This window comes from Camelus dromedarius, chromosome 8 (assembly GCF_036321535.1).
Source record: "Camelus dromedarius isolate mCamDro1 chromosome 8, mCamDro1.pat, whole genome shotgun sequence".
Taxonomy (NCBI): Eukaryota; Metazoa; Chordata; class Mammalia; order Artiodactyla; family Camelidae; genus Camelus; species Camelus dromedarius.
The window spans coordinates 41,317,367-41,344,052 of record NC_087443.1 but is presented as its reverse complement, the minus strand read 5'-3'; the positions used below and the strand labels follow the sequence as shown (position 1 = coordinate 41,344,052).

Sequence of the window (26,686 nt, the reverse complement as noted above, 5' to 3'; positions counted from 1 at the left end):
AAACCAGATGTGGGCAAAGATCACTTGTCAGTTAGTCTTTACCTTTTGGCTTCTCCATGAAATGCACAGAATTTGTTAAGTTGGGAGTTGGCAGGGCAGAACTGAAATATTAGGGGTATCTCTTTAGTGACCACAGAGGCAGAGACACGAAAAGTACTGGTGAGGAGGACTGCTGCAGCCGGAGGACAGGGAGTTGGATAATGCCCTTTGGCAGAGAACACAAGGACACTGTAGCGCACAGACAGGTGAGGAGTTTGACACAATTTATTTTATGCTTAAATAATCGACTAGGTCATCCAGTGTATGGTTTTTCATACATATGTCATTAGAGCTAGGTGTCAATGAATGCTGATTTTATATGAATATAATCAACAAATTAAAGAATTTCACCAAAACCCAAATAAAAATGCCCTTTAAAACACAGCAGCCTTAATAACCTAATATGACACTGCTAGAATGGTTACAAATGATTGGCTTACTGAAAGGTGTCTACATCTTATAGCCAGTACACGATACAGTAATAATTTTACAGCGTGCTGCCATTCTACTAGCTAAGAATTTCTGTTCAGTCCATATAAAGTACCCCTGATGGGGGCCTCTTATGAGCACCATCCACCTCTAAAGCGGCAAGCATTACCCCCTTTTAAGCGCTAACAGCACCCCCCCTCCCCCGAAAGCAACTACTGTATTGGTTTTTTTTTTTTTTCATTTTTAGGTCATTTCATTGAAAAATTGGCAATAGCAACAAATATTAGATGAAGGGCTTTGTGTTTACAGATAAAATCTTCTGTGTTGCAGTATACTGTAGTGTTTGCAAAATTGGAAAAGATTTAATCAAAATAAGGTGATACACATGCATCAAAATATTAGTATTCTGAAGAAAAATTTTTTTCACAGAACTACAGAATTCCTCATTTTGGGAATTATTTAAATTTGCAGCAGATTTTAAAGTTTTTTTTTTTTAAATCAAGCTAGCAGTTTTGCATATACAAACATTATAATTGCTAATATACAAGAATCAGTGAAGATCCCCCCACCCATAACCCCGCCTTCTGCTTCTAGGGTGAAGTCACTTGAGACCCCTATAATGTTAAATGCATCTGCAATATTCTGTTTGTGTTCTAAGAGGCAGTGCCTTATCAACATTTATTCTATTTTTCTGTTAGAATTTATACAGTATTATTATTTACAGCAAAACTATAGATGTTTTAAAAAAGAAACAAATAGTGTTTATACCCTGACAGTTTGGGTCCAAGAAAAATAAGGCGAGCTGTTGTGGATTTAGTAATTTTAGTGTTTCTTCGTGGTTTGATCATTCCATCTCCTTCTGTCCCTTCTGGCTGCAGGAATTTCTTCCTTTTGTAAATGACACCAAATTACTTGAGATAAACTGTTAACAGCATGGCTTCTTGTATATACACTGCATTGCTAATTGCACACGTGCCAATCCTGGGAATGAAAGTGAATTTCCATGCTCTGTAAATTGGCTCATGCTAAATTAAAATGTGGGTGGTTTTCTTTTTCTTTTTTTTTTTCTTTTTGCATAAAAAAAAATCATGCCATTAATGTGTGGAAGCAGCAAACACACACACCCTTCTCCATGAATTTTTACTTCCTGCTGATTTATCTTCCATGAATTTCTCAATACTGGCAGTAAAAACACATGATCCTGTGGAAAGAGAAACAACAGGTAGTGAGTTTAACTTTATTTTTTTCCTCTTCTTTTTCTATTAAAGAGAATTTGCCTCAGTCTTCCTTGCCATTCAGCAGAATGGGGTCCCTCTCCTTCCTAATGGGGTGGTTTAACATGCTTTTGCCTGAGGCCATTTGCTAGATATCTCTGAGAAAAGGCCCTGAGGTATACTGGAAAGCTCTGTGAAGGCAGTGACCTTCTCTAGGTGACCCTCTGCCCTCCACAGAACACTGCTGACTGTATTTGTGGTTTCAGAGATTGAGTCTGAAAGATCTTCTAGTTCTGTCTCTGATGCTCAGGTTACTCAATCAGTACGCAGGACTGTAAATGGCCTCTGGGCCTCAGTCTTATCTGTAGAATGAAGAGGCTGATGGAGGTGTTCTCTGGGTGTATCTGAGCAGGCAGGACCCTGTGGGGCCTTCCTGAAAAAGGCTCTTACCCCATATTCTCTGTTGTAGCTCCTCTCTGAATTACCTAGATAGTAGTATCTCATGCACATTTCCTGAGTTTTTTAGACCCTAAAACCACCAGGCAGTGGAAGAAATTAACTACCTGATGATCATGAGCATGTGGGCCCCAGACCTCCTGATGCCTAGGGATTGATCACCATCAGCCAGTTGGAAAATTGTGCACAAGCTGATCACATACCTTGGGACACCCCTCCCTTACCTGGCCTTTAAAAATGCTTTGCTGAAGCCCTTCAGGGAGTTTGGGGTTTTGGGAGCATGAGCCACCCATTCTTCCTGCTCAGCCTTGCAGTAAACCTTTCTTTGCTCCAAATTCTGATCTTTCGGTTGTTGGGACTCACTGTGCGTCGGGCACATGAACTTGCATTCGGTAACGTGAGATTTCCATCAAAATGTCTGGGCTTTTTTTTTCAGGGGCACACAGGGCCAGGGATATGGAGTCAGGATAGAGCATCTTGGTCATGCCTGGATATTTTATAAGTATCTTAACCCCTAAAACACAACCAATCTTTCAAAAAGGGAGAATGGTGTCATTACTTCATTACTATGAAATTGCTTTTCCACATGCAAATTAAAATGAAGGATTCTCTTCTACCATTGCAAAGAATACTTTTCCTTCTCCTGCCTCTGTCATGACAGGATAAATGAATTTTGAGCTTTTTTATGGCAGTTCCACTAAGAATGTCTTGTCTTACTGGATAATACCTGCATAAAGTACCAATGTTTTATAGCCAGTCTTAATATGTCAAAATAAATTAACATTCTTGGCCAGAGGTTTTCATACTCTTGTGCAGTTCTGTTCTTGGTAGGGACTCCTCCATAAAACAAAGTTCTTCCTACATTTATTCCTTCCTCCTGTTTGAATGCCTGCCTGAGAATAAGACAGCCTCTATAGAAAACCTGAGTAAGGCAAGATTAATTTTGGGAACATACATGGTGGAGATGTTCACTCATATCTTCTCAAAACCAATAGCCACAGACTTATTTTTTCAGGTGTAGGAGACCCTTTAGAATTCTGCTTCTGTTGGGGCCTAAAAGTGTTCCCTTACCCGAGACAAGTTTCTTTCCCTTGAGATAGATCACCCGGGATACCTTGGCTTCTGTAAACATGTTAGCACAGAACTACCTCTCTGCCCCACTATAGTTCTGCCTCCCTTTTTTGGTATTGAAAGTGCTACTGACCTCCACACCCCAGGTCACTAACGCTTGAAGCCAAGAATATCAAAGCATCGATTCCTTCTGGGGTGGTTTCAGCACCTGCCCCATGACTCCCATGACTCTGCAGAGGTTCCAGAGAAGGAAAGTGACTCACTTGGGCAGGCCATGTCCCAGAAAGTGTGCAAATTGGAGTAAGAAGATCAGGATTTTCTCACCTCTGCTCTTAGCATCTACTGCTAATCTCCTAGGCACCAGGCTTCTTAGATGGTCTGATGATAATGTTACCCTGGTGATCTCACTTTGTTTTCTTAGGGAGAATTCTCAGCAATTTTCTCTAGTTGAACCCCACCCCCCCAACTTTCTACAACTTAATTAATATATAATTTATATACCATATAATTTATCGCTTGTAAAGGTACAGTTTGATAATTTTTAGTAAATGTATATAGATATACAGTCATCACCACAACCCAGCTGAACTTTTGTTTTGCTTCATCTTCCAAAAACCAATCCAGCTTCCCAGTTAATCTTGCAATAAACAAGGTCTTTCTCTTATCATCTCAATGCAAGTGAACATTATCTTTCTAGAAAGAGTAGATATGTTTCTGTAATTAAAAAATATACTACTAATTGTGCCCATTGATACTGGGGTATGATTTGGGTGATAGTTTCATTCTTTCTTATTTATTTTTGGCGGGGGCATGGTAATTAGGTTTATTTATTTTAAGGGAGGTACTGGGGATTGAACCCAGGACCTCATGCATGCTAAGTGTGCACTCTCCCACTGAGCTATACTCTCCCCCTGGGGTGATTGTTTTAAATAAATCTCTCTTGTTCTCAGTCACACAATCAGAGTGTGTAGGCCCCAACCACATAGGGTACAGGAAGGTCATTCATAGAACTATACCAAAAAGACTGTACCAAGTACAGTGTTGCCCAGAGAGCATGAGAGCCTTGGTTGAGTGACTGTGCCTGTTATAAACTGTGTTGAGATCTCCATCTGAGGGAAAGGTGTGCAGGCAGGATCCATCAGGATGACATTTCAGAAATAGAATTTGACTCATCTTCTCTTTCTGGGTATAGAGAATGGATCTGAGAAACATTTGCATTTAGGAATCTGTTTTGGGGTTTTCATGCCTTTCAAATTCAAAGGTAGTGGAAAACAATTTAGAAAACCAACAGTTCCTTTTAGTCATTTCATGATATATTTTTAAAAATTTTAAGAAACATTTAAAATATGGAAAAACAGCTATTCATTGGATTTTCATGGCAGTTTATATTTCACAGATGAATGTTGTACTTTCCATATCACATTTTCAGGACAGGAGTATACTTGAATTAAAACCAACCTTCCTTTATAGGTCCACATACTCCTGGGTTTTAGCCCCTAGTGTCTAGCTAAAAAAAACAAAACAAAACAAAACAAAACAACCCAAACAAAACAAAACAAAGAAGAAAAACCTCACATCTTTAGCTCTCTGCATTTCAGCCCAATGAACCTTTACATGTTTAATGCCCGCTATTCTCCACTGAAAAGCACTGCTTCACAATATCCAGTGGTTCTCAAACTTGGGTACACATTAGAATTATCTGAGGAGATTAAAAAAAAAAAAAAACTCAATGTCTCAACCACATCCCATACCAGTTTATTTAGAATTTCTAGAGGTGGAGTCCAGTATCAAAAGACTTTAGGAAAAACTCACTAGGTGATTCCAACAATGTTCAACCAAGTTTAAGAGCCAATGATATGTCCTGGAGCAGCACTTCCCAAAGCTTAGTATGCATAGATGTCACCTAGGGGTCTTCAAATACGGGTTCTGATTCAGTAGGTCAGCGTAAGCCCAGAGAGTCTGCATTTGTAACAAGACTGCCAGGTGGTGCTGACGCTGCTGATCCGTGCTGGAAAGCTCTAGAGGACCTAGACTACATGCTAGTCATCAACCCACAGGTTTCCAGTTTCCTTATTTTTTTTGCTCATGATTTTGTATCCACCTCTAATCCCCTTTTGTAATCTTCATTTAGCTCTAATTTCCCTTTACCCTTCAAGTTTGTTTCAAATGCCATCTCCTTGAAAGTGTGGGCTCTCTTCTCCCTAGGGAGATCACCTTTGCAGGTTAACTCTTATTCATCTTTACAGACAGCTCTGTTAGGCCTTAAGGAAGGATTTCTCTGATACGCCTTGCCTCTAGCCCATTTAGAAGAGAGGATTTGTTATTCTAGTTCTTCTTCTCTTCCTACCCACCTCTCTCTTCCCTTCCCTTCTCTTTTTCTCTCTCGTTAAGGAAGTCATGCAGCTTAAGAACATTTTTTCCTACGCATTAATTCTGATTACTTTTTGTAATCATAGTAACTATGGTGCAATTTAAAAATAATTCCTCGTTTATATAGATTTGTTCTTCAACTAATACCAGTAAGTGGGACTTTTCTGGAGTTCTTTTCTAGTGACTTGTGATTAAAAAAAAATCTGAGGTCATAGGGGGCAATTAAAAAAGAAAAGTGATTACTGGGAAAATATTGATACACATTTTGGCAGTGGAAGAAAAATGTAACTAATAAAGTTGTATAGCTGTTGTTGTTATTAAATGTTTATGATATGCCAGGCACTGTTCTAAGGTGGATTAGCTCATTTAATCCTAATAACAATGAGGTACTGTTTCTTCCAGTTTACAGATTAGGAAATAGAGCCATAGAGCTGTTACACGGATGGTACATTTAGTGCACAGGAGAGCCAGTACTGGAAGTCAAGCCACCAGACTGTAGAATCCCTGCACTTTTACCTTGAAGACAAGGCTTTTGGTTAATTAGGCATTTAAAGGCTGAGAAAAACAAAGTACTACATAAAAACGTTATCTACTCCAGATGAATTCTGGAAAATATTCTGGAGGTCAGGGTCCTGGAGTGAAGCACTTGAGGCCATAGTTCTGTCTGCCTGGAAGCAGAATCAGAAGGTCTAGGTTAAAATCCAGTCCTGTCATTAACTACAGCCTCAGGGATTTTGCTACCTCTCGTTAGTAAAGGGGAGTAAGAATACCTACTTTGCAGATTTCCCAGGGCTACTGTGAGAAACAAGTGATGGAAAATAATTGGAAGAATTCTGAAGTGTAAGCCAGCATCACAGGCAGAGGATCCCAGTGGCTGCTGTTCCCACTCCTCCCCACGCTGCATCCTAGCACACCTGGCTGCCACTGCTCAGTCCACTGGCCTCTCGAATCAGGCTCTTCCAGGTGCTATTCTTGGCTCTTTTCTCACCTCTCTTAGTACTACTGATAACAGCTGCAGGTACTGAGTGCCTGCTGTGGGCTTGCCAGCCACTATGTTAAGTGACTTACATGTGTTAACCCATTTAAACCGAACAACAACTCTATGAGATATGTTACTCTTATCCTAATAGAGGCAAGGAAATTCAGGCACAGAAGTTAAATCACTTGGCCAAGCTCGCTTACACAGCTAGTAAACGCCCCAGTGATTCCACTCACTCAGGCCACTTCAGTCCCAGACATGACCACACTAAGACCTCTAGCCCAGATTTCTCTTTCTCATCATCAACAAACATGGAAGGGCACTGCAGATCAGCCTCCTTCATCAGCAGGGCGCCTTCAGTGCCTGATTTGGTTCTTGTCGTCTTAGAGCCTACATTTTTATTAGTGATTATACAGAAGCTTACAACTGTGATGTCATCTTTAATTAAACCTCACTCCTTCCATAGAATTAATCTGGTTGTGATACTTCTAAAACATTCCTCAAATCTGCCTTCTCCTTTCCATTCTCTCTGCCTCAGTTCAGGCCCTCATCCTTGCCTCAGAACTGAGGTCCTTGTGTTCACTCTCTCCTCGCCACTAACTCCCTCTGCTACCACTAGGATTACCTAAATCCCACCTGATTGTATTATTCTCCTACCACAACACTTCCAGTGGTACCTACGTCTCCAGGGTTGAGGCCAAACTCTTGAGCTTAGCACCTATGATCACAACTGCATGGCCTCAAATCCTCCTCCTTCTTAAAAAGCCAATTCAAGTACGCACTTTCAAGAAGGTTTGCAAGATCTACTGTGTTGGAGTTTATTTCATCTTCCAGTGGATTCTCCTAGCATTTTGTTTATATTGTTTATTATAGTGATATATTTGATTTGTGTTACTTATGATCTAGCCCTCTTGGCCTAGACTGTAAAGTTACATGCTCTCAAATGAATGGCACATGCTTTGGATAATGTCTTTTTTTTTTCTTTTCTTTTTTGTACAATTTTTAAAGGTTGCTTTCCATTTAGTTATTACAAAACAGTGGCTATTTTCCCCATTTTGTACAGTACATCCTTGAGTCTATCTGACACCCAGTAGTTTGTGCTTCTCGCTCCCCCACCACTGTATTGTCCCTCGCCCCTTCCCCACTGATAACCACTAAGTTTGTTCTCTATATCTGTGAGTTTCCTTCTTTTTTTAATATTCACTAATTGTATTTTTTTGATTCCACATGTAAGTAATATCACACAGTATTTGTCTTTCTCTGTCTGACTTAATTCACTTAGCATAATGCCCTCCAAGTCCACTTAGGAAAATGTTTGGAACATTGGACTCCCCGTACCACCTACACAGGAGGTGTCACAAACTAGAAGTAAGGGGGCTCCAACTGTGCTTGGTCACTTATTTACAAAGGCTTATCAGCTAATCTATATTATATTATGGGAATTTTTTTCATCCACTGATATTAAACAGCATGGATTAAAATATTTTGAGGTAAAACCAAACAAATACACTAGAGGGCTGAGGATGAATATGTAGGAAGTTTTAGATTAGAGAATAGCTGGGGGATCTCCAGGAAGGAAGAGGTCAGAGCTCTGTGCCTCCTCAAAATGCTGTTCCCTGGGGGCTCAATCCTGAGCCTCTTGTTTGCTCATTTTCTCTTGCTCCCTAGGTAATCAAGTCTGTTCTGTGGTGTTCCCTTTCTCTGGTATTCAGTATGCACCCCTTTAGTGATCACTCTTACATTTTTTATATGCCCGGCCTCATCCTTTCCTCAGAGCTCCAGACTTGTCTATCAACAAGAGCTTGACTGATACTTTTCTTAAAACCCATTCTGTTCCTTTCTCCACCACCCACTTGCTCAAGCCTGAAGCCTGACCATCATTCTTGACTCAGACCTTCTCCTCCAAGTGAATCCATCCAATGCTGTTGGCTTTCCTAAAACTACTGCCCAGGTCCTAGCCCAGCCACCACTGTGGCTTAGTTGGGCTACATACAGCAGTAACCTCCCAGCTCATCACCTTCAGTTTACTCTTGTTATCCTTCCAATCCTTCTGTACCTAGCTGGTGTGCTTCAAAAAAAAAAAAAAAAAAAAAAGTTGGGCTCTTGCTTAAAATCCTTCAAAGGCTTCAAATTCTTTTACAATGAAATCCAAACTCTATTCTGGCCCATGAGGATGCATTTCTCACTTCATCATGTGCCTGCCTTACCCGCCACCAGCTCATCAGGCTCAGGCTCTGGTGTGCTGATCTTTCATTTCCCCAAATGTGTTAGGCCTTTTACCGCCTCAAGGCCCTTTGCACATGTTGTACCCTTCCTTTGCTTGGAGTCCTCTTCTCCTTTTCCCCATTCTTTTCATGGTTGGCGCCACCTGTGAGATCTTAGCATAATGTCATGACTTTAGAGAGACTGTCCCCAGCCCACAAGTCTAAATATGTTCCCACATTATTCTTTCATTGGATCTTTGACTTTGTATTTTAAGCTCTTAAACAACGTATGTCCCATCTCCTTCCCCATTGGACACTGATTGATCAAAAAGGGCAGGGACCGTGGAGGTTTTACTTGCCATTGTCTATCTAGGCTTTTCACTCTAAACCAGGTAGGCGGTTGAATACTTTGTAAAGGAGTAAATGAGATGAGTCAACTCTTTGGCCTTGGGTAAAGGGTTGCCTCTGGCAAGCATGGGTGCTGTTGCTGCTTCTGGCTTCCATGTGGTTGTGAGATCTGAGCATTTCCCTGAAAGAGGTTTAAAATGCAGCTGTTCTGCAGTCTTTTACAGCATGTAACTGGGGACCTTCCCTTGCCATAACCTCACTAATCAGCTCTCTAGTGGTGTTTCTGAAGTAAACATTTGGAGATTATGGCTACCTTAAAAGGGAAGTTTTGCTTTGTTTAAAAAATAAAAACTGTATCTTCACTGTGTTGTATGAAGCAACTTACGACAGAGTGTGTTTGTACATGTATTTGATTCAGATTTGCTTTTAGGTTTCTAATAATCATCAAATACTATGTAAATATTAATAAGAGTAATAGTTAAGAGCTAGGCTCTGGATAAGTTCACATTTTTTATTCTTATGCTCATCAGTTACAAGACCTTGGGTAAGTCATTTAACTCTTCTAAACTTCAGTCCCTCGTTTATTAAAAAAAAAAAAAAGGAAATAGTAGTACTTAACTTACAGCATTGTTTTGGGAACTATATGAGGTAATGTATGTAATGATCTTACCTGATGCCTGGCATATAGTGATCTTGGATAGACTATGACTATTATTATTACTCATAAATTATTTTAGAAAGACAGCTCAGTGGAATAGGGCACCAGGTGAAGTATCGATAATCTTGAGTTCAAGTCCTAGCTCTACCAATCATAGCTGTGTGAGGAAAAAATGCCATCTGACCTCTCTGAACTTCAGTATCCTCATCTGTAAAAGGTGGCAGGCAAAATTGGTCTGATCTTCCTCGAGGCTTATTTGAAGGATTAAATAAGACAAAAATGTAAAAGCACTTTATAGACTAAAAATCACTATATGTTATATACAAATATTTATACTTATTTTAAGCCATTGGCTTTTCCTTCACATTAAAAATAAGATAGCTGTGACTCAGTATTAAAGAAAAGCAGGTGTAGGGTTCAGATAGCTTAAAATTCAACTGGTTATAAAATGGGGAATAAAACTTTTGATGTCATCTGAGACTCAGTGAAATTTGGCTGCATTCCACATGCTTAGTTTGTTGTTTAAAAAAAAGACAGCCAACAGGGCTGTAAAAAAACTCTCCAATATATTTGCAAATTGATTTTTCCAGAGCACACATTCCGTGTCCTGGAATCCCAGGCAGTATTCTTGGACTCATTTCCTAAGTTCACTTACGGAAGGTAAATACCATACTGGAGAGTAAAATGAGGCTTGCAGTCAGATCACCATTCTTTCCATCTGACACATTCAGTTTGCTATATGCTGAAGCTAGTTTCACATTCATATGAATTCTCCTAGCAAGCATCTCTCTCCTTCTGAGTGGTGTAGCAAGTGAGCCAAGGCCCTGCCAACTGCTTTACAGGGTGGATTATTTATCATTTTCAAGTCTCTTGTACATTTAGTGACCAAATCATTTCTGTATTAATTCACTCTAAAGGACCCTGGAAGTATAGCACTGTCATATATTTTTGGTGTCATTTATTCATAGATATTAGGTACCTGTTACTATAGAAAAATGGCTCAGCTGTTGTGGGTGACCTTTTTAGTTTCCCACCTGGGGTCTGAGTCTATGAACAAGTTGCTAAACTTTTAAGGGCATACTAAACCTGTCTGAACTCTCTTCTAGTTTCATTTATCACTTAGAATTTCTTAAGCAGAACAATTCAAGACTGTAAACTCATGCTTAATGTTTTATTAAACTGCTGTATAGCCAAAGCAATCTTGAGAAAGAAGAACTAAGCTAGAGGTATCATGTTCCCTGACTTCAGACTAATATTACAAAACTACAGTAATCAAAAAAGTATGGGATCAAGAGGTACAAAGTACTATATAGAAAATAAAAAAGCTACAAGGATATATTGTATAGCAGAGAGTAATACAGCCAATATTTTATAAAAACTTTAAATGGAGTATAATCTATAAAAAATTTGAATTACTATATTGTACACTTGAAACTAATAGAATATTGTAAATCAACTACACCTCAATTTAAAAACTCTCTCTCTATATATATATCTTTCACCAGGTTTAGCTATAAGACATGCATAATGGGTGGGAACATTCTAGATATTGCCTCACTGATGTCATCCTTAATTTTCTCATCTCTTATCCTTGTCATCTGATAAAAAGCAAGTCATGTTGCTGTCTCTTGATTCAACCTATCTCTTACCATCCTCACTGCCCAAGCCAGCATCTGCAATAGTTTAACAGGATTTCCGCTCACCTGTTACTGCCACCTCCAGTTCATTCTGTGCCCTGCAGCTACAGCAAGTGATGCAGAACAGAAACTTAGTGTAATGAGGCCTATGGGGCCTGAATAATCTGACCTTTTTTTTTTTTTTTCCTATTGAAGTACAGTCAATTACAGTATGTCAATTTCTGGTGTACAGTACAATGTCCCGGTCATACATATACATACATATATTCATTTTCATATTTTTTTCATTAAAGATTATTATAAGATATTGAACATAGTTCCCTGTGCTACACAGAAGAAACTTTTTTAAAAAATTATTTCTATATAGAGTGGCTAACATTTGTAAATCTCAAACTCCCAAATTTATCCCTTCCTACCTGCTTTCCCTGGTAACCATAAGATTGTTTACTAAGTCTGAGTCTGTTTCTGTTTTGTAGGTGAGTTCATAGTGTCCTTTTTTTTTTTTTTAATGATTCCACATATAAGTGATATCATATGGTATTGTTCTTTCTCTTTCTGGCTTACTTCACTTAAGAATGATGATCTCTAGGTCCATCCATGTTGCTGCAAATGGCATTATTTTATTATTTTTTATGGCTGAGTAGTATTCCATTGTATAGACACACCACAACTTCTTTATCCAGTCCTGTCAATGGATATTTAGGTTGTTTCCATGTCTTGGCTATTGTAAATAGTGCTGCTGTGAACACTGGGGTGCATTGTCTTTTTGAATTAAAGTTCCCTCTGGATATATGCCCAGGAGTGGATTGCTGGATCATATGGTAACTATTTTTAGTCTTTTGAGGAATCTCCATACTGTTTTCCATAATGGCTGAACTGAACTACATTCCCACCAGCAGTACTATAAGAGGGTTCCCTTTTCTCCACACCCTCTCCATCATTTATTCTCCATGGACTTTTGAATGATGGCCACTCTGACTGGTGTGAGGTGATACCTCATTATAGTTTTGATTTGCATTTCTCCAATAATTAGCAATATTGAGCATTTTTGCATGTGTTTATTGGCCATTTGTATGTCTTCATTGGAGAATTGCTTATTTAGGTCTTCTGCCCATTTTTGGATTGTTATTTGTTTTTTTGTTATTAAGTTGTATGAGTTGTCTATATCTGAATAATCTGATCTATTCTACCTCTCCAGATACAGTGGCAAAACTCTTCTGCCAGCTACACTGACCTGTTCTCACAGTTCCTCCTTTCTTACTTCTTTTCGCTTCTGGCCTCTGCAGAATGCTATTGCCTGTGCCTCAAAGGCCACTGCAGACACCATCATATTTCCTGTCCTTCACCCAGCTGAGTCCTGTTGATCCTTTAAAATTCAGCTCAAGCATCATTTTCTCAAGCAAACCTTCCCTGTCATCTCAGACCGAGGTCAAATCTTGTTAACCTGCATGACAGTGTGGGCTCTGGAGGCAGCCTGTTAGGGTTTGTATCCTATTTCTGCCACTTTTTATTTAGATGACTTTGGGTAATTCTGGGCCTTTTAAATGGGGATGACCAAGAGGGTTGGCTGTGAGAATTAAATGAAAAGTACACCTGAAACACCAGAAGGGTATGTATAACAACTAATGTAATTTCCAGAGTACTCTACAATTCTTAGTTTTCTCAATGCCGTTAAATACTGATGTGATGAACTACCATTAAATCTCCAAAACGTAAGCTCAGTGAGGGCAAGTACCTGGCTAGTGTTGTTTACCAATGATTTCGCAGTGCCTGTGCACAAAGCCTCACAGAGAGGAAGTGCAATAAATCTTTAAGTGAATAAACAAACAAACAATAAGTTTTTTTTCTGGGGAAGAGGGATTAAGAAGTTATTTGGGCCTTACTTACAGTCACCTCACATAGAAAGGTAGGGTCTGTTTGCTCTTTGTTACTTTGACCAGTGGGGTTAAGAGAACTGTTGGTGAACAGCCCTAAAGAAATGCGCCTGCTTTCTCTCACAGACTTAGAACTTTTCAAAGCTCTGTCTGCTTTTTCACCCCAATGGGTTGTCTAATTAGAGCTATGCAGAAAGAAATAGGACAAAATAAAGTTCAGAAAACAATGTTAAAGGAAAATAACCTTCTCTATGAACAGAAGTTCAGACAGTTTTAAACAAAGCTCGCTAAACATTTTAACCTATAAAACATGGTAGTACTGTTAACCTATTTAATTTGCTTTGGTTTATACAAAATATATGAAGTAGTAGGTAGGGATTTCACTTCATTTAAACTTGGCAACCACTATTTTTCAACCAAAATTGTATTCTTAGATGCTGTTCTGCTAAAACGGTGAAAAGCCGGATCAGTACAGATCTCTGAGTACTTCTGCATGAACTGTTTTTTGCCAAATAGTCTTCCTGTTAGATCAAATAATGCTACTGCATTTCATACTGAGCCTTCCGCCTTAGAGGAGACTCAGAAATCACTATTTACATTTGCTTCTGCAAACATCATTTACGTTTAAATTCCTGACTAATTTGTGAGGGGCAAGTTTATGGACTGTGAGCTGGAGTTCCTAGGCTTAGTGTGTGTAAGTGTGCATACATAAACATAAAAATAACTCCAACAACTTCATACTGGCTATTCATATTGGATATGCAATTCAGTGAAAAAGAGAGGAAGGAGGAAGAATGGAATCACTTATTTGGTGAAATTAGAAGTTTTACAGGAAGTTGGGGCCTACTGTTGATTTGAGCACACTTACCACCTTGACTGACCATCTGCTGTTACGAGTGGCTCTTCTTTTCCACGTGCCGGATTTCTTTCTTTGTCTTCACCTTATAACCTTCTCCCTGCTTTAAAAGGAATGTACACATTAAGATCTCATAGTGAAAAGAGTTTTAGTTAAAAAGAAGTTTCCATTCTGGTCTCTTGAGGCTGGATTAGGATAAGTGAAACACAGGATAAAGCACTTGGTCACTTCAAGTCCGGAAATACAGTCTCTTTGCCTTAACTGCCAGCTTAGCGTCATCACAGCAAGCTGGAGAGCACCTGTCAGGACAAATGCAGCATTACTGTACTTCACAGCAATTCAGTAGGTTAGTGATACATCACACAACTGAACAGCCTCTTTCCTGCAAGCTAGAAATAATCACTAAAGCTCTCAAGGTACTCATACCCCAATTATAAAAAATATTAGTAAGTTATAATATATGCCTTTTTAAGCCAGCAGAATGTTAAGTACCCTGTTGCAACGAGACTGCAATTTCTCAGTAAAGCACTAATCACGAACTAAACACCATGGAAAGGCTGTTGAGCTGAGAGACTTTTTCTTTTTTAATTTGTGGAATTACCAACCCCCTCCTCTTACTCCAGATCAAGCAGGCATCCACCTTTCATAAAACAAGACCCCCCCTTCACTGAGCACCAAGGACACACTGCTCTGAGAGCAAAGTGGTTGCCCAAATATCTTCTTTTACCCTGTTTATAATGGAAGAAACAGCAGCCTTTCCAATTTTCTGATTTAGTCCTTCTGAGAAATTTTCAGTTTACTTTTTTCTTATGTGAATACAAGCTATTGAAGTTTCTAATTTCTTAATGAAATGGGAAAAGTTCTGAGAGAAGGAAAGAAATGAAAAATAACCAGCTATGATTTCTCTGGGAGATATAGATTCATTTGCCTAGTTACACTGCTAAGTGATGCGTTTGGTTCTTTAACTGGCACATTGGAAATGGGCTGTTATTAACCCAAAGAGGAAAACCCTCTTCAGGTTAAGATGGGGGAATTCCTATTTCCCTGCAGGATATATCAGAAAGAGAAAACATATAGATTTGATGTAAGGATCACGAATTGAGCTTTGTGTCATCCTATCTTTTGATTAAACACTGTGCATTTACTGGAAACAAGTGCTCTCCATCCGTGTCCCAGGCAGGGACTGGGCTGCAGGAAAAGCACTGGCCGGGGGTGGGGTGGGGCAGTGCCGAGGGGTTTGGTGGTAACAGAGGGGTTTTATTTTCTCTCCCATGCTCAAACCAGCACTTTCTAACCTCCATACATGAAATGATCTCTGTGGAAACTCTAAAGATGGTAAAAGTATATAATGTTAAAGAATGTTAGGAGAAAAAGTCTTTTTCTTTGACTCGGATCAAATGCACAAGATGTCAAAAGCAGCAATTGCTTCCAGCTGCCACACTGCAGATGCCAGCCTGTTAGGAGCGTATTCTAGAGAGTTCACAAAGCTTTTATCCTCTACTTTCTTTTTGACAGTCCCTCTCCATTACCACATCATCATGTTTTCTCTCTTGTGGGATAACAATTCGTCTTAAGACTTTCCGAGTGATCTGTAGGAAGCAATAGTGAAAAGTAGAGATTTTTCTTTTTTTCTATTTCAAGAGGTGACACTACAGCAAACAAATAGCAGAAAATCTAAACCCCAAGAGAAGCATAAAATCCCAGTGATGATTACTTTTCTGGTGATGAGATTGCCTTCTTCATCAGTAAACTGTTCTTCTGTGACAGATTCACCAGGAATGTTTTTTGCTTCCTCTCCCTAAAGGATGTGGCATAGAGATTAGCAACCTACTAGATGGATAGATCGCCACACCACTCCATACACCACACACATGCTCTTTGGAATTTTAGAAAAGAAGGTGTAAATTCTACTTGCTATTCCAGGGCAAGGGGGAAAAGGCTGACTCCACTGATGGTTATTTAGCAGTCAACAACATCCAAAGCATTAAACCTCAAGTACGTACAGAAAGATGGTTAGCAACAAACTCCAAGAAAGAATTTGAAAATATATAATTAGAGAATGCAGTTATACATTGATATACAAACAAAAAGGTTTCATTTGTTGAAAAAAGATTTAGCCAATGATTAGAGCCCTAATTAGATCATTTCACTTTTGTAATGTTTCTTCCACTAGTCCTACCATATCTCTCACTTCGATAGATTTCATTTTGTCTAATTTGAATTAAGACATCTTAGTTATTATTATATTTATTATCTTTTTATATTTATCACCTTCTGTTTTATTTAAAAATTCCTTTACTAAGTATAATATATACATTTTTGAAACATTATGAGAATACTTCAAGGTACAGAGAAAATTTTTTTTTACACTGAGACTTTCATAAGATTTAAAATACATAACTGTCTGATGAAGTACACGGTTTCAGAATATTATCTTCAAGTGAAGTAGTCTTATGTGATGACTGATTAATTACTAAAGGAATGTAAGATGACATCTTTTAATTAGTGACTGCTATCTGATTTAGGAGGGGAAACTGCCAAAGATCTTCCTGTGGTGAGTTAGAAAAGTGGAAAATTCTGAACTTGCCAAGGTGGCCTTAAATTTTCCTCCTTGTAGGCAGCACAGTAGGTTTAGATGGCTCCTTAATGTCTAATATCTATGATTGTATACTAAGAAAAATCACTTGAAGAGCAAAAGTAGGACTGCATTTGTAATACGTTACCTTCTTCACTGGTATCAACTTTAGCTTAGTCCCACTTACAGTTTTGGGGAACAAACATCTTAAGTACGGACCCATTCTAGACACCTACTGACTTGTTAGTCAGACTTCTTGTCGAAGAGTGACCTGGATAATGCTATGGTGAAGTGTAATGTAGTTATTGCACACCTGTGGGGTTTGGGTTTTGTTTTGTTTTGTTTTGAGGACAAAGAGCAGAACATGAAGAACAGCTGCATTTCTGGGAGAGCCAGGACTCTATCTTTCAGTGTTACTGCCGTAGGAAAGGCAGTAGCCCTGTTCACGTTGTCAGCGCCAGCAAGTGGTGAGAAAATTCTGTGATTGTTTCAGGTCACAGCTAGTAGAAAGGCAGTTCTGGCTTAAAGACTAAAACACTACCTTGCTTTGCTAACAAAATTCTGTTTTCATTCTTTTTTCTTTTTACAATGTGACTTTGTATTTTTATAGATTGTGGGCTGTTAGGTCATGGGTGGAACATTTGACTCATTTTACCTCCCTGTGCTATAGAGGTGGGATGAAAATAAAACAAGATGTTTCTTGCTGCTCATGTTTGTTGAGTTCACCTTGAATTTTGCTTATGATTAGTTTCAGTTAGCAGAGTTAAGAGAGGGAAGGAAATTGTAAAAATGTGGAGGTCTCCTGCCCAAATCCACTAAAATCTGCAATAAGTTCTTGGGGGAGTATTATTTATGTTTTCTGGGGTTGGTTTTATTTATTTGGAAAAAAAACATAATTTCACTTTGTTTTAAAAATAAGGACATAAAGACAGCAGAAAAGCCAAAAAAAGGTCATGAAAGGTTTTACTATAGTTTAAACATGAATAAGTGAAATATGTTTGAGCTAACTCTTGGACATGTCCAGCTGTTTGAATATTAAGACAATTCAAGGGCCCCAAGAAAATCCATTAAAGTCGTATCCTATTGGATATGTTATAAATTGACCCTTTGGTGGGGCAAGATGCCAGTTAATTTTCAGACCATCTCTGAAAGAAATGTGAAGTAGGTATATTTATAAGCATAGTGAATACATTTAAGTGTATTGATTTGTATTAATAGCCTTAGGAAAAAAGCAAAGCCCTATTTAGAAATAACAAGCCATATAGGTTTGTTGAGATCTGCTGTGGTATAGTGGCATTTCATTGTTTCCTACTGAAAATTTATACTGTTTATGTATAATTAAAGGTAAGGATACTTAATCTTAAGGAGGCATTAAATATAGTCAACCAGTTCTTTAATAAAGCCAAGATAAGCTGTATGATTATGTAGAAACTCACTAAATTGGGGGAATGGATTAGATAGGAAAGATAGTAAGGCATTAAAAAAAATTCATCCATCTTTAATTCTGTCATACACATTAGAGACCAGAAGTTACCAAAGAGAGGTCTTTGGGGCCTCACTTTAGAAAGTAATTAGAGATTATTTTCTCTCATTAAAGTTCTTGAAAACATTTGTACTTCTAAGTAAATAAAATTTGCCCCTAGTCTTGTTGATGACATTTTTGGCAACACCTTCCCCCACTTTTTTTCTTTCCTATTTCAAAGGAAAATTACAGCCCCTATGGTATCACAGTATCATCCCCGGTGGCCACCTTAATGAAGACTAACTGTACTTTCCTTTGGACCCTGGCTGGGAAGTGCTGCATTTTATAATTTTTATCCCTCTCTCCTTGAATAAAATGAAATAATAACAACATGAAATTACCAATTTACTTTGATGTACACATTAAAACGAACTTTCCAAAACATGGGATGAAAAAAAATGTGTGTAAACTTGGCAAGTTACTAAGCAATAATATATAGTATAACCCATTTTTGTATTCTGAGAAACTCACTTGCTGGGGATGTATGTATGTATGTATATTTTATATACACGTACATATTGATATATATTGATATGTTGATATATAAAACAACCTCTTTTTAAATTGAAGTATAGTCAGTTTACAATGTTGTGTCAATTTCTGGTGTACAGAAATGTCCCAGTCATACATGAACATATATATATATTCGTTTTCATTTTAAGTTAATATAAGATATTGAATATAGTTCCCTGTGCCATACAGGAGAAACTTGTTTATCTGTTTTATATATAGTAGTTAGTATCTGCAAATCTCGAACTCACAGTTTATCCCTTCCCACCCTTTTCCCCCCCAGTAACCCTAAGTTTGTTTTCTATGTCTGTGAGTCTGTTTCTGTTTTGTACGTAAGTTCACTGGTCTTTTTCGTCTTTTTTTCTTTTTTTTAGATTCCACATATAAGTGATATCATACAGTATTTTTCCTTCTCTTTCTGGCTTACTTCACTTAGGATAACAATCTCCAGGTCCACCCATGTTGCTGCAAATAGCATTATTTTATTCTTTTTTATGGCTTAGTAGTATTCCATTGTATAAATATACCACAACTTCTTATCCAGTTCTCTGTCAATGGACAGTTAGGTTGTTTCCATGTCTTGGCTACTGTAGATATATAAAACAATCTGAAGCTTGTGAAGAATGGTTACCTCTGGGAGATGGAATGGATAGATTGGACTTTTTGTACTTTTGAATTGCCTGATAGGGGGAAAACAAACATCTAAACTCCTACTTTCAAAGTCATTAAAAAAGCTCAAAAGTAGAAATAAAAACACAGTTGAACTGTATAGTAAAAATTCAGTTATTTGAATCTTATCAAACTTCGATAGTTTGTTATGAGTTGGTTTAAAGTTTTTACTTTCATAATCACTGAATTTGCTAAGCAAATAATGTAAGCAAGCTCATACGGACTGGTCAGTTTACTAAAATGCTTCCAAGCATTTTAAACCACTGTAATATTATCAAACTATAGAAATAGATGAACATGCTTATAAAATTTTAAAATCCCAAAACAAATGGGAGAGTTAGTTGACTTGACTCATTCCTTAAGGACCTGAAAATATTAAATGTAAAAATATAAAAAATAAAAAAGAATGAATCCATAGATGAAATTAAAGAGAAAAATCATAAAATTATACTTTCACCCCATTTATTATACAAATTGAATGGCTAAGAAGACAGATTTGCCTAGGCTTATGGTAATGGAATCCTGAACACACCTACTGCTTCCGTTGATACTTCCCAGCCAAAGCTATCTCTGGGAAGGATGGAACAACCCCCAAATAGTTCTTACCTTTAAGATTCTAAGTGCTAGGGGAATTACTATGGCAAACAGTATAAATATGCTGGTTCAGTCCAAGGTTAGACAGCCTCCATGAAGTAGGTCAAATTCCCAGCATTGGAAAGTCAGCCCATTGCTGCCTTCTTCTCTGCCACTGGAAAAGTCTAAATTGGCCAAGTACCTAATTTAGTCTAGGAAAATACTCCTTTTTAATTTGTTCGGGAAGAGAAAGAATACAGTATTGTGGAGAAAGCAGGTAGAAGGTACTTTACTAGAGGGTGAGGGATTAGGTTTTGGTCTGAGAACTGCTACTGCTCAACTGTGATTTTGGATAAATCAGTTCATCTCCAATCCTTGGTTTTGTCATCTAGGAAAAGAAGTGATTTTAATCTCAATGACCCTTTTGGGTCCTAACATTCTCATTCTATGATTTTGATAGAGATGGATCCCATGTCACATGTATGGTATAGTAGTACTGCAATCTCAAGCTCTTTTACATTAGAAAGGTACCAACGCATGGAATAAAGGGGAAAAGGACCGGAAGTGTGATCTTTTTCAACTGCCCCAAAAATCTGAACAGAAAAATATTAGCCATAAAGATTTCTATATATATAATTTACAAAGATTTTCTGGTTATACTTATAGCTTCCCATTTTAATTATAGCTATTCTTTAGATTTTGGTTTCTCTGTCACACACACAAGACATTTCTCAAAGGTTGTTTAAGTGATTCTGTTGTTTATACAATGCCCTCCCCAATTACAAAACCCGTTTCTCTGATGATACCATTCAACCTCCCTAAAATTGCACTGACTTTAAGAAGTGGAGCTTTGGGGAAAACAGTCTCTTCTGTTTTATGAAGCCTATAACATCACAGTGTATTTTAGTCTTTTAAACTTAAGTTCTTAATAAAAATGTTATATATAATTAATTATATGTTAAGCTTAAATATATATAAATAACTCATTCCAACAAAATTACTGAAAAGCTTAACTTGATAATGCTTTATGTTACATTATGTCTAGAATTCTAGGAGACCAAAAAAAATAACCCTCATTGATCTAGGGTGGTGGGGTGGGAGTAAATATTTCTATTGTTTTGTTTTAGTATTCTCCAGAGTAAAACTTCTCTACCCTCTCTCCCACTTTTTATGCAGGATTATGTTTATTTCCTTCCATCACATATATGAGACTCAACTTCTATAATGGACAATGAGGAAGTTCTCTGTAATGAGAAATGAGGTGAATTTGGATGCATCAAGAGTATGTCATATGTTAAGTATAAAAAGCAGGTTATAAGACAGTATGTTTGGTGTGCTTTTTCTAGATGTTTCACTTTAAAATACCTCTTGAAGACAATTATTATGGGAATAGCAAAGCCTGAGCAAAGAGTATGGCTTTAACATGTTCAGAAAAATCAAATTAAGTGTTTCTTCCTCATAATCCCAGAAAATGTGTGGGAGGTGACTGATATAAGGACTTTATAGATAGCAGGTTGAATGCTTGCAGATATGCTATATACTAACAATTGGGATTGCCCATGTGGAATTTTCAAAGAAGTGATTCATACTTTTTTTGGATAGCACCTAATGAATAGCTAAAGGTTGATTTATGGATAATTTAAGATTTAGACAAAGACTTATTTTCTTCTCTAATGTTTCCAGAGTCTTACAAAAACTCTGCTAGAGCAGATTTGGCAGATTTTCTTCTCTTCTTTCATCTGATCTACATGAAAAATTCAAGCAGCAGGATTAAGAGGTTTTGGATATGTAAGCCAGCTTCCCTGCCTCTCTGATGGGTCTCCTGACACTTTGGAAGTGGATGGTAAGTTTGATAAGTGGTTTTCAATAGATATTTCCCTTCCTTTCTTTTCATAACTGCCAAACAAGGAGCCTCATGTTATTTGGACCACATTCAAAGGCCTGTGTAATGAAAATGGCTTCCTAATTCTCTGCACTCAATTATTCTAACATCAAGAAAGACCTCTGTAAAGACAGAGTAATGAAGGCAAGTAGCAGACTGCAAAAAGCTTTCTGCTGGACTTCCCATGCATAAGGTCAGTGCTTCAAAAGGCCTTTGTAGGGGAAATCAGGATTTATTTATAGTTTTCAACTGTGCTGTAACAGGACGGAATTACATTTTTCACTTCCAGTAAGAGTTGCTTCCTCTACACTGCCTGATTTTTTTTTTTTTTTTGTATGTTAGTCAAGTTAAAAATTATTTCAGAAGTTTTGGCTTGGTTTGCATTATGTCACATACATCCATGCCAGGCTGTAACTCCAAATGCTTAGTAACTGATTGATCGTGAACAACTGGTTTTCACTTAAAAACTTTAAGGCAGTAGGAATTTGAGACTGAGGAGGGAGCGTTTTCATTCTTTCACTCTTTCTTCTTTATCTTACTTTATACTTCATTACAGCCTCTGGGGTTTCAATTGAACATTTTGCTTGATATGAACTATTCTCTCACCAAGATAGAATCTTGGTTCATACATATAACACTTCTCCATGGAAAGCAGGAGACAAATGCCAAGAATTCTTAGATAAAATTACAACTGCCACATGTCAAACCTAGGCCAAGATGGAATACTCACTACCATGCAACGTGAGCTTTTCCTTTTTGTGGTTGTTTTTATGTTTCCAAATATGCAGAGAAACATACAGAGCCATTTAGTTATTAAGCATGCTGAATCTTCAAAACCACAGGAAAGGGAAGTCTAATGATACAGTACTGCCCCATACTGATCTGGCTACGGGATACCTTTATAATCAAACGCCGGCGGATAACTCGGGTAGTGACTCTCCGTTCTTCCTCTGAGCTTGAATCACTGTCTTTCAAGTCCTGATAAATGCATTTTTAGTATAATTTTATCATCACATTTAAAACAAAAGACATTCTGAGAAGGGAAATCAAGAAAGAATTACTTTTACTTGCTGGCTTTCCCCCTTAAGGAAAATCATGATGTATGTTTGCAGAAATCTTAAATTTAAGTGGAAGAAAATTTTGAGCAGGATTCTAAATGAAATTACTCTGTATATTTATGTATATATGGGCATATATGTATTAATATATATAAAGTATATATAAGCAATATATATATTTAAATTACCTTGATCTTTACCTGCATATGTATTTATATACTTATGTGTGTATATAAATGCAGTGCATACATAGGTGTAAGTATACATGCAAGTCAAGATCAAGATAATAAAATGATAAATTATTAAAAATAATAATTATGGAGACTTTTTGGCATCAGAAACTACTTACATGCTACTGATTATTAGTTTGGGAAATATTATAGATTTAAAGCTAGTTTAAAAATGAATATTATACATTTGACATGAATGTATATAACCTTACAGTTAAGGCCATGTTTCACTTGATCTACAGAAAGAAGAGTAGTATTTCTGATTTTCTGATTTTTATGATATTTTGGTCATATTTGACAACTTTAATCAAAAGCTATTTTGAACTTTATGAAAAGTTTATAATTTATATCAGCAAATTTGCTGGGACATTTTTATTAGCACAACTGGTACCTAGTATATAATTGGTACTCAATAAGAATTTATTCAAATGAAGGAAGGAATAATGTAAAATAGGTGAAACCTTGAGGTCTTATTTTAAAGAACTGATGAAATTAGAATAGAAAAAACATTTCACAGACAAGAATATAACAGTACAGATAGGAATACAATAATTACACAAAATATTAATTTTTAAGCAATAAGGAAAAACTACCTAGTGACAAATAGTTTGTAATTCAAAGGGAAAATTATCTTCAATTTATACTTAAATGTCATGGTCAAGAGTATTTACTGAATAATTTTATTTCTAAATTTTAATGGTGAATTCAGAAAATAATGCTGGTATTTAATTTTCTAAGTTTACGAGTTACCCCAAATCTGACAGTCACAGAGATAGAAATTATAGTTAATGTCCACTGGAAAAATCAAGTAAAATTGTTACAGGAGGTGTAAGTGTTAGCTAAATTGATTTATGAAATGTTATTCAGATAGATAATAAAATAGGCCATTTTCACCAAAGGTAAACTTACCAAATATTTTAAAATGCTATAGTAATATCAGCCTTAACTTTGTAGGAGATTTCATCTGAACAAAATATCTTACTGAATAACATGGTGTCAAAAGGAAATAGTTTTTGAGTTTCTTACTTCTTACAAAGATATAGGCTGCTAAGTACCCTATTACTTTAAAATTTTTTCAGAAAAGGATCATTCAGGACACTTAGAATGATCTAAATATTGTGAAAGGCCCTACAATGGCTCAAAAAGGCAGAAAAGGGTAATTTCAGGAATTCATATTGTGAAAGAAAAGAATTACTAATCAGCATTCAGGGATTAACAGATTAGATGAGGCAGAAGAGAAAATTCAATCTGAATTGTCCACACATTGAATTTTTTTTTGTAGGTGGAGGTAATTAGGTTTATTTATTTTTGTTTACTTTTCTTAATGGAGGTACTGGGGATTGAACCCAGGACCTTGAGCATGCTAACCATGCACTCTACCACTGAGCTATACCCTCCCCTCTGCACATGGAATCAAACTGATGAAAGATTTTCACTCGGGATGGGACGGGACATTTAAAAGCAGAACATATGTTAATGCAAACACTAACCACAAACCTAGTTGTCAATTATATTGTAATTCTATCAAGAATTATCTGAGACCAGCCCCTCGCATAAAGAAAAAGTGGTCATTTGGCTAATGTTTCAGTTCCTATTTTCTCCCTGGAATCTCTGCCAATTTTAAGGTAAAGGGTAGAAAGAAGATGGCATTAGAATCTTGATCAGGATTCCTTTTAGAGAATTCTCTAGGAAATGGCACAGATGGTAACTAGGAGACCAAGTGGAATTTTCTCAGTACTCCTTGCCATGGGTTGCTGCATGGGAAGAGGTGGAAAATAGCAGAATTTTACCTTGTAACAGCAGGCAGTCATCCGTGTAAGGGCTGCACCTGGACTTTTGACCTGATTTTTTAGGGGACAAAAAAAGGGGGCTGTTTTCTGAAATCATTCATTAGAAGACCAAGTGGGCTGCTATTTGTACTATGGTCGAGCCACAAAAGATACGTCCTGAACACCTTTGGATTTCTTGTGAGGTCAAGCTCTTACCTCGTGGGAGCTTTAACTTCTCTGTGAATTGTTACGCTCATGAAGGCTTTATGCATTGGAGTAGGACCAGGGACCAATACTAAAGGCACAAATTCGTAAGAAATCTTCAAAACATTTTCCAATTACTGATGAATTTGGCTGTATTTCCATTAAGGGTTAAGACTTTCATTTTCAATCCCTCTTTATGCCTTCCCTGTGGTTCCCCAATGGCCAATATATTGGCACATGTATACTCATAGAAATGCTTTCTTAAATTTACATAGTAATTTGATTTCAGAACGTCTCTATCCATTTTTAATAGGCTTTTGCAGAATATATTTTCATAGTTAAAACATCATTATGTTATTGCTTCTCCGTATATTTTGTGTGCTCATTTTAAAAGGAAACATTCTGTCACATTGCTTAAATATACTAAGAGTTAACTAAAAGGCAGAAATCAATATTCAAAACAACACTTGTCAGAAAGGAAATGAAAGTAAGGCCTGAGAATTACTTCCTCTTTCTTTCCCTCCTGACAAACAGGAAAGTGATCAAAAGATAGCCTGCAGAAGGGAAAAGGAAAGGATATGATTAGTTAATAAGCAGATAATTAGCTCCTGAGTGAATGGGAGTTTACTCAGTTTTTCTAAACCTCAAATTAATCACGGACTCATTTTTAAAAAGACTTGTTTTCAGAAGATCTTAAGTAAAACTAGATGTTTTAGGGATAACTTCAAGTGCCACTATTTCCAAAGATGTACAACTCTCAATATATGTCTATTGCATAGTTCATGAAAAGACACAAAAATGGAAGAGAGCTGATTATTTTCTTATATCCAGCTGTGAGTCATAATTTCAGTTAAGTTTTTTTTAATATCTAAGAATGGGTAAACCTCAAAGAATAAAGAAATGTATTAGATGGTACCACAAAAACATATAAGTACAAAAAGCAAGCAAATAATTCTATGGCAGTAAGGTTTTAACATTATTAAATATTATCAACTTAGAGATAAAAATTATTAAAATGATACTTCTAATGTTACATTTTTAAGTGCTTTCAACCAGCAGTAGTTTACCCAACTCATTCTAGGCTTGGGAACTGTGTTTCTTCAACTTTTAAAACACACTTTCAGACAACAGACCTTATAGGGTAGAACTCTTAGATGGGTCACATGCTATAAACTCTAAATTACGCAAAAGAACCAGAAAGGGTTAGAATACTTATACTTTTTCCTCAAGAAAGAAGACTGGGTTGGGAGTCAGGAAACCTAAATCCCTGACACAATTAATACTGGACCTTAAGCTACTTACTTAACATCTCGGTAATTCTTTTCCCTCCTCAGAAATGGCTAAAAAGATGTTTATTCCTTTTTCACAGTGAATGAAGGTATGACTAAATAGCATATGTTTTACTCAGTACTTTCTTTACCCCCACCATTGGTGTTCTAACTTTCGATTACATGTTTATAATTTGGAACACTGGGCCCAGTGCTACAGGATTAACCAAAAGAACTGAAGCATCAGTACTTTCAGTTTAAGAGACAGCATAGTGGATGCCTAGATGACGT

The 26,686-nt window shown here is 37.0% G+C and overlaps 2 protein-coding genes across 23 annotated transcripts in view; both read right to left on the bottom strand.

Annotated features, from left to right (window-relative positions):
• Nucleotides 1–246: 246 nt before the first annotated feature.
• The window catches only part of ANK3 (ankyrin 3), a 594,595-nt gene continuing 568,155 nt past the window's right edge, over nt 247–26,686 (bottom strand). For all 22 annotated transcript variants that reach the window (XM_064488140.1, XM_064488143.1, XM_064488142.1 and 19 more), the window contains 2 exons: nt 14,148–14,238; nt 247–1,669 (listed from right to left, as the gene is read on the bottom strand). In XM_064488140.1, coding sequence (XP_064344210.1) covers nt 14,170–14,238 — 69 coding nt within the window. In that variant the 3' untranslated portion in view covers nt 247–1,669; nt 14,148–14,169. The remainder of the gene's footprint in view (nt 1,670–14,147; nt 14,239–26,686) is intronic.
• On the bottom strand, nt 14,245–26,678 carry LOC135321825 (ankyrin-1-like). The gene is made up of 4 exons (XM_064488153.1): nt 24,945–26,678; nt 22,764–22,844; nt 15,850–15,933; nt 14,245–15,724 (listed from the first exon to the last, which is right to left on the bottom strand). The coding sequence occupies exons 1-4, from the start codon at nt 24,963–24,965 to the stop codon at nt 15,626–15,628; spliced, it is 285 nt and encodes a 94-aa protein (XP_064344223.1). The 5' UTR covers nt 24,966–26,678; the 3' UTR covers nt 14,245–15,625.

Excerpts from the sequence above, each read along its gene's own strand:
- LOC135321825 (XM_064488153.1), bottom strand. The coding sequence starts at position 24,965 with ATGACTGCCTGCTGTTACAAG. Across the intron at positions 22,845-24,944 it reads TGACTGCCTGCTGTTACAAG|GACTTGAAAGACAGTGATTC; the intron begins GTAAAATTCTGC and ends TGCATTTATCAG. Across the intron at positions 15,934-22,763 it reads GCCGGCGTTTGATTATAAAG|GGAGAGGAAGCAAAAAACAT; the intron begins GTATCCCGTAGC and ends CACATCCTTTAG.